The sequence below is a fragment of the Prunus persica genome, chromosome G5 (assembly GCF_000346465.2).
Source record: "Prunus persica cultivar Lovell chromosome G5, Prunus_persica_NCBIv2, whole genome shotgun sequence".
Taxonomy (NCBI): Eukaryota; Viridiplantae; Streptophyta; class Magnoliopsida; order Rosales; family Rosaceae; genus Prunus; species Prunus persica.
In genome coordinates this window covers 5270178-5277362 of record NC_034013.1, presented here as the reverse complement: position 1 = coordinate 5277362, position 7185 = coordinate 5270178, and the positions used below count along the sequence as shown (strand labels likewise).

The 7185-nt window shown below is 38.5% G+C and overlaps 1 protein-coding gene across 1 annotated transcript; it reads right to left on the bottom strand.

Moving 5' to 3' along the window:
* On the bottom strand, nt 2666-4365 carry LOC18777530 (ATP synthase subunit delta', mitochondrial). Its single transcript, XM_007209554.2, has 2 exons — nt 4105-4365; nt 2666-3010 (listed from the first exon to the last, which is right to left on the bottom strand). Exons 1-2 carry the CDS (start codon nt 4363-4365, stop codon nt 2666-2668), a joined length of 606 nt encoding a protein of 201 aa, XP_007209616.2.

Here is a 7185-nt window from a genome sequence, read left to right as displayed (position 1 = left end):
AAACAAGATATGATGCAACACTATGAGATGACAGACTTGGGTCTGTTGCACCATTTTCTTGGCATGGGAGTGGAACAAACTGATAAGCATATTTTCATTCATCAAAAGAAATATGCCATGAAAATTCTTGAGAAGTTTGGAATGAGAGACTGCAAGTCAGTGGCAATTCCATTAGTGGTGAATGAGAAATTGTGTAGAGAAGATGGAAGTGAAGCAGCAGATGAAAATGAATTCAGACAGATTGTAGGAAGGCTGCTTTATCTGACTGCCACAAGACCAGATGTCATGTTTGCATCTAGCTTGCTTGCCAGGTTTATGCACAATCCCTCAAAGAAACACATGGGAACTGCTAAAAGGGTGCTGAGATACCTACAAGGCACATTAGATTTTGGAATTGAGTTTGCAAAGGGGAAAACAGCTACTCTAATTGGGTATTGTGACAGTGACTGGGCTGGGAGTGAGGATGATATGAGGAGCACCTCAGGATATGCCTTCACACTAGGCTCAGGCATGTTCTCTTGGGCTTCCATCAAGCAAAACACAGTTGCTTTATCTACAGCCGAAGCTGAGTATGTGAGTGCTGCAGAAGCAACTTCACAAGCTAAGTGGCTCAGATTTGTGCTTGAAGATTTTGGTGAAGAACAGGTAGAAGGGACTCCAATTCTATGTGACAACACCTCTGCAATTGCAATGGCAAGGAATCCAGTTCATCACCAAAAGACAAGACACATCAGCAGGAAATTTCATTTTATAAGGGAAGCCATTCAAGCAAAAGAAATTGAACTGGTGCACTGCAAGACAGAAGATCAGATAGCAGACATTTTGACTAAGGCTCTGCCTAAGGATCGGTTTGTGAGGTTGAGAAGCTTGCTTGGAGTGAAATCAGCTAAAGGATTAAAAGGGAGTGTTGAAATATAATCCTTCTACAGATTTCTTAGAGCTGAAGTCATTTTCTATTTTCTGTTAAGTCTATTTTAAATGATGTAATGAGAACCATTAGATCATAGTCTAGGTGGATTCTCTAGCTTAGATTTAGTATGACACGTGTAAGCACCTAATAGGGTGACAGCTGTAATTCTGTTAGGAGAGAATCACATTTCTCTCTCTGTCAGACACACTATGTAAGCTGAAAATTGTAAGAATTCAATAGAACAGTGCCTTCCCCATTTCTCTTCATTCTCTCTAGCTAAAATCTCCAGAATATACACCTATTCCTAATCTGAAAATACTATACAGACAGAGAATTCTAACATTAATACTTCTTTAAAATCAGAGGGGGCTGTGTGGTTAAGAAGGACTTGGAGGAGGTGAAAGCAACAGCAGCAGCAGGATGAGGAGGCAATTTAAGAGGTGGCAATGGCATAATAAAGCCAGATGCTTTGTTTCCACATGATATTATAAAATATGTACAAGATGAGGATGATGGGGAAGCGGCTGAGCTTCAGTGGAAGGCAATGGTGGAGGACATAGAGCAAAAGTAGGGGGAGGGTTTGGGCAAACTGAAAAATTGCTTGGTGGTGGGCAATTCAGAGGTGGACTATTCAGATGAAATGTCTTCAGAGGCGGGTTTGGAACTTTTGGTGTCTGAAGTGAGTGAAGAGCCATGGAAAGGAAAGATGATAAAATACAGTGGTGGAAAATATCAGCTAGACTTGATACTAGACCATGATCTTAAGTCCAAGTTGGAATGTATTAAGAGGAGATACGCAAACACAAAACAACAGGAAATATGGCTTGTGGGAATCCACAAGCTCCGTCATTCTGGAGGTGTTTGATCTGATTTTGGAGGTGAGTATGAATGCGAATTTGAAGGCAGAGCAGATATAAGGACAAAGGGTACGGGGATGAGACAAAGTGAAGGCAGAGCAGATATTGGACTAATCCAGAAATAAGACGAGGACTCAGGATCAGAATCAACCCAAAACAGAATGCGTGGCAACACATCATCCCCGTACCCCTCATACTTGTGCTGTATTGCCTCAAACCTGCTCCCTAGTAACTCATACTCACTCTTCCAGTGGCGGGTATCAGGTGGTTCTATGTGGGTGAACCAAGATGAGGATGTCGGAGAAGCCTTTGAGTGTCTTGAACTAGTTTTTTATTATATTTTATTTATTTATTTTTTCTACCTAGAATTAATCGATTCACTTGGGTCTGGGAAAAAATTCCCAGAAACACAAAAAAAACTGACCGAGAAAAACGGAAGGGAAATCAACTGATGCTTTTCTGGTGAACAGGGGGTCGGTTCTACAACCAAATTGATGCCTGTGGACCTGTGGTTGTGAACTTGTGGTAACGAGCTTTTATTTATTTATTGAGTTCTTCCAATTATGTGGTATCACACAAGTCACGACCTAATAAGCTCCCAACTTGAGACACACATTTTGAACAAAGATTAAAAAAAAAAAAGGGTCCTTACTTGGGTTTCAGGTTAAAATTTCCAGGACACCATGGCAGTGTGTGTGAAAAAACCTCCTCCCCTTTAAGCTGGGCAAAACATAAAAATAAAAATCATGGGTTCTGAAATACTTTATTTCTCTGAAAATGATGTAGGCAAAATCGTTCAAGCAAGATTACTGCTCAAGGAATAAGATCGAATAGCCACTGGCATGAAGGAGGAGGAGGAGGAGGAGGAAAAACTAATGGTTGAAGCATGGCAAAATGATCAACCAGTGAGAGCAGAGTTGAGAGCACTATGAACATCAACCCCAATCTGTGCTTCAGCTTTCTCCAAATCGGTTGTGGCTGAACTGAGCTTCTGGGTGAACTCTGCAAGTCCCTTTTGCACTAAGCTTGCATCAATCTGGTCAATTGGAACAGCCTCCACAGCGACTATATCAGCAACAGAATTTGCATGAATAAAAGCAAACCCACTGCTCACAAAATACTTGGTCACTTCGCTCCCTTCGTGCACCGAGAGGATACCGGGCTTAAGCTCTGCGATTGTTGCTACATGGCCAGGCAAGACACCCATTTGTCCAGTTGTTGCTGGTACCATAACCATGTCAACCTGAAACATGTCATTGAAGTTCTTAATAGGCATCAGAAAAGTAAACAGAATGGTGTCCAAAGAAGCACTTGAATTTTCAACAAAAGTATCGACGTTATTGTAATAAAAGTGCGCTTATGAGTGGCAGTGCTTTTTATAGAAGCAGTATCAACAGTGTTCAAAAATTAAAAATAAAGATAACTGATTCTTGTACAACAAGTAAACTTGGTTTGGGATATGAACTCAGGATGCTGTAACAGAAAAGCATATGAATAAGCCCTTTATGAATGGTCGCCAAACTGAATATCAAACCTTTTTGCAGCTATCAAGCTGCGGGAAATTACTGAATATCAGATAAAGATGAACGATGAACGACCATCCCAGCTACCAAAAAAAAAAAATATTTCCCAGATAAAGATGAACGACCATTTAGAAGAGTAAACACACCTTGTAATCCACGAGAAGCCGTACGTCTAATGTAAATTCCCACAACTCAAATATCATGAAAGAATAAAAAATTAAGATGAAACATAAAATATGACTTTTTTTTTTTTTTTTTAGTACAAGCGATAGTTTAAATTACAGGGGAGCACATACATAACTATGATGCCATGGAGTTTCGAATATGAGGCTTCTAGTCTGCAAGTCGTTAAGGCCCTTTTCCACTGGGCTAGACCCCATTGGCCATAAAGCATGAATTTAATAACCCTATCTCATATAACATTTGTCCTCAACCATCGTGTTAAAGAATGGAGCATAAAAAACTAACAGTACAAAATTTAATGATTAATCAGTTCATCTCCATTAAATTAATCTGTCCTTCTTCAAATAAATTCACAAATCAGTCACAAATATTGATCAACTAATCCAGACGGTACACACATATTATACCAAAATTTCAGTCACATTAGCCTACAAATCCAAATAATGACAAGATTTAACACCCAATCAGCAAATCCAATCCAAACAATATGGGAAAATACAAAACAAAAAGCAAATGATCAGGCATTAAAATTTTGAAAAACTAAAGGAAAGCAAATTAATAACCGAATCCAAACAAAAGCCAAGAGCAAAAGAAAAGAAGGAAAAAGCCAGAAGGGCATATATGCGCAGACCTCTTTGCCAGAGAGCTCAGAGGAGTAGGGGAGGACAAAGTTGACGGTGAGTTTGGAAGGGAGAGAAGAAGGTGTGGGAGGGCGGGGCTCCATATAGGTTGATGGAGTTTTGGGTGGGTCCATGATTGGTATCACTTTCTTCCATGACTCGATGAAGGCTGAGTCGGCGTTGGGATTGGCCGCCGGGACCTCTGTGCACAAGGCTCGGAACCTGCTCGGGCAAGCGGGTCGACCCAAGAGGCTTGAGGCTTGACGAAACATGAACATGGTTGTTTTGGTGGCTTTCTGGGGTTGTTTTTGTTGGCAAGGAAATCGGAGCGCAGTGAGATGTCGAAAATGGTGGTGTTGGTGTCAAGTTTGTGTTTCGTTTTCCCAACCATTTTCCTCATTTTTATACGAATTGTGAACTGAAAATGAATGGATTTTGGTGAAGTTGTTACACTCCAATCTTTTTTAAATATAAGAAAAAGGAAACATATTGATATGGTTTGAATGCAATCAATCTTTATCAACGTTCCAAAAGAAAGTGAATAATAATACTCCTGACATGACCAACCCAAATATCACCCCACCCCACAATACAAAATTATATCAATTGGAAATAGGAAATATCAATAGGGCACAGAACATTTGCACATGTGCAATCTGATCAAATATATTGGAAGCTTCGGTGATAAAATGATAGTTTTACATCTAAGAGAGACAATCCTGATTTTTGGACTACAGGGGTCCAAGATATTTGTGGTCACTCACCGTTGGATGTAAATTCAACAGTCCACTAACTCTTGCATTCCTTTTAAGAAACCTTTATAAACCATTGGATTAATATCCAACGATAAGTGACCACAATCTCTTGGACTCCTGTGGTCCAAGAGATCGAGACTGCTAAGCAGTCCTGATCTCTTGGACTACAGGGGTCCAAGATATTTGTGGTCACTCATTATTGGATGTAAATTCAACAGTCCACTCACTCTTGCATTCCTTTTAAGAAATTTTTTTGAACCATTGGATTAATATCCAACGGTGAGTGACCACAATCTCTTGGACTACATGGGTCCAAGATATTTGTGGTCACTCACCGTTGGATGTAAATTCAACAGTCCACTCACTCTTGCATTCATTATAAGAAACTTTTTTCAATCATTGGATTAATATCCAACGGTGAGTGACCACAATCTCTTGGACTCCTGTGGTCTAATTTATAAAAAAAAAAGTTAAGAGTTTTTCTATTTAAATCCCGCACTTTTCTTTGTTCACCCCATATTCTTTTTTTTTTTTTTTTGAGAAATTCTATGATTGCATTCATAATTCAACAGCCACAAATGACCAATACAAACTAGCCACAAAAAGGCCATTACAATAACGGAGCAGTCTAATATCAAAATTAAGACAATTTAGTGTGTCTCCATGAACGATCAGGTAGGATCGAAGAAACTCTAGCATAGGCATCCCAACTAAGATTGCAAACTTAGAATAATAAAAAAAAGATAAAACTTGAAAAAACCAAGCCATAACAAGACAAATAAAACTCTCACAAAGGAGAGATGAAAAGCTCTCACAAAGGAGAGATGAAAAACTCTCACAAAAGGAGAGGTGAAAACTACACAGAGAACCCAAAGAGTCTCTGCAACTTATTCCGAACATAAAGAAATTGCAAAAAAGATGGTGGTGGAGATCCGACGCCGAAATGCAGGTGAAGATATGACGCCGAGCAGCAGCCGCCTATAATGGTTGGATGAAAATCATAACAAAACTAAGACAAAGAGGGAAAACAATTTGTCTCTGAAAATGGGGGAAGATGTGAAAGGAGGAAGAGAAAAGGGGAGAGGGGGGAAGAACAATGGCTTCCTCCCCCCTCAAAGTGGAAAAGGCTCTAAGAGTGTTTTTTGGGAGAAAGATGGCTACACACCCCATATTCTAAGTTCACCCTTATTTCTAATTCAAATTTTCACAATTTCTAAGAAAGCCCCACTATCTTCCTAAACTACCCCTAAATACACACCCAGCAAAAAAAAAAAAAAAAAAAAAAAAAACTCATCAACCTCACACCCCACACCCCACTATCTTAACCTTCGTTTATTTGTGTCTGGTTTGGGTTCATCTACGTTTCATAAATAGAACTTGTTTTTGTTATCACTCACTTTGCCCAAATAAGGGCAGCACTGATCAAGCTCTTTGCTTGCATCAACAGCACACGCCTTACAATTTGTGCTTGAGTCTTTTGGCTTTGCCTTGAACAGTTGAACAAAGGTCAAATTCAGCGATAGAAACTTCAAACTCTAGTGCAGAAAGTTATTGAACTCTTTCAAGTCGTTGAAAAGTTAATACACTCCCAACCCAATCTAGAAAATATTTCACTCTATATTGATGATATATATTTTCATTTATTTTGGTCTTTTATGACCAAATAGCTTGTGAACTAAATTAAAAATAGTTGTATTGATAACGATGTATTGATAACAAACAGAATTACAACAAGTCTTTAATCACATCATCCTCAATAATTATGGGAAGAGTCCCAAATCAAGAAATAATCTCACATTACATACCTCAATGGACGACCCACAAGCCACTATTTGCGTACCGTATTTAGGGTTTGTAAAGAGAAGATGAGAGTGTAATAGGTTTCTTGGATTAAAAGAGAAGAGTAATATGGAAATATGGTGTAAAGAAGTTTTTGTTTTTCTAAAACTTAATATGAAGAGTGGTGAGGTGTGTACATATGTACTAGGGTAAAGTATTAAGTATGATGACCTTTTTTGTCTTTTTTCACAATAATAAAACTTAAGAGTTTAATGATTTAAGTATTAGGGTGAACAGAGAAAGTGTGGGGTTTAAATAGAAAAACTCAAAAGTTATTGTTTCATATTTCTATTATGGTTAACTGGAACCTCAAATGTGCCACAAATAGAGGTGAGGAAAAAAAAAAATCAATTAATAGTTTATTAGTTGGGTTATTTGATTGATTAGTATTTTTTTAATACACGTGATATTGCGGAAGTTGGGAATCAAATTTAGGACATCGGGTGCATAGATAAATTATCTTAATCACTTGAGCAAGATTGTTAATAATCAACCTCA

Excerpts from the sequence above, each read along its gene's own strand:
- LOC18777530 (XM_007209554.2), bottom strand. The coding sequence starts at position 4,365 with ATGTTTCGTCAAGCCTCAAGCCTCTTGGGTCGACCCGCTTGCCCGAGC. Across the intron at positions 3,011-4,104 it reads CTGAGCTCTCTGGCAAAGAG|GTTGACATGGTTATGGTACC; the intron begins GTCTGCGCATAT and ends GACATGTTTCAG.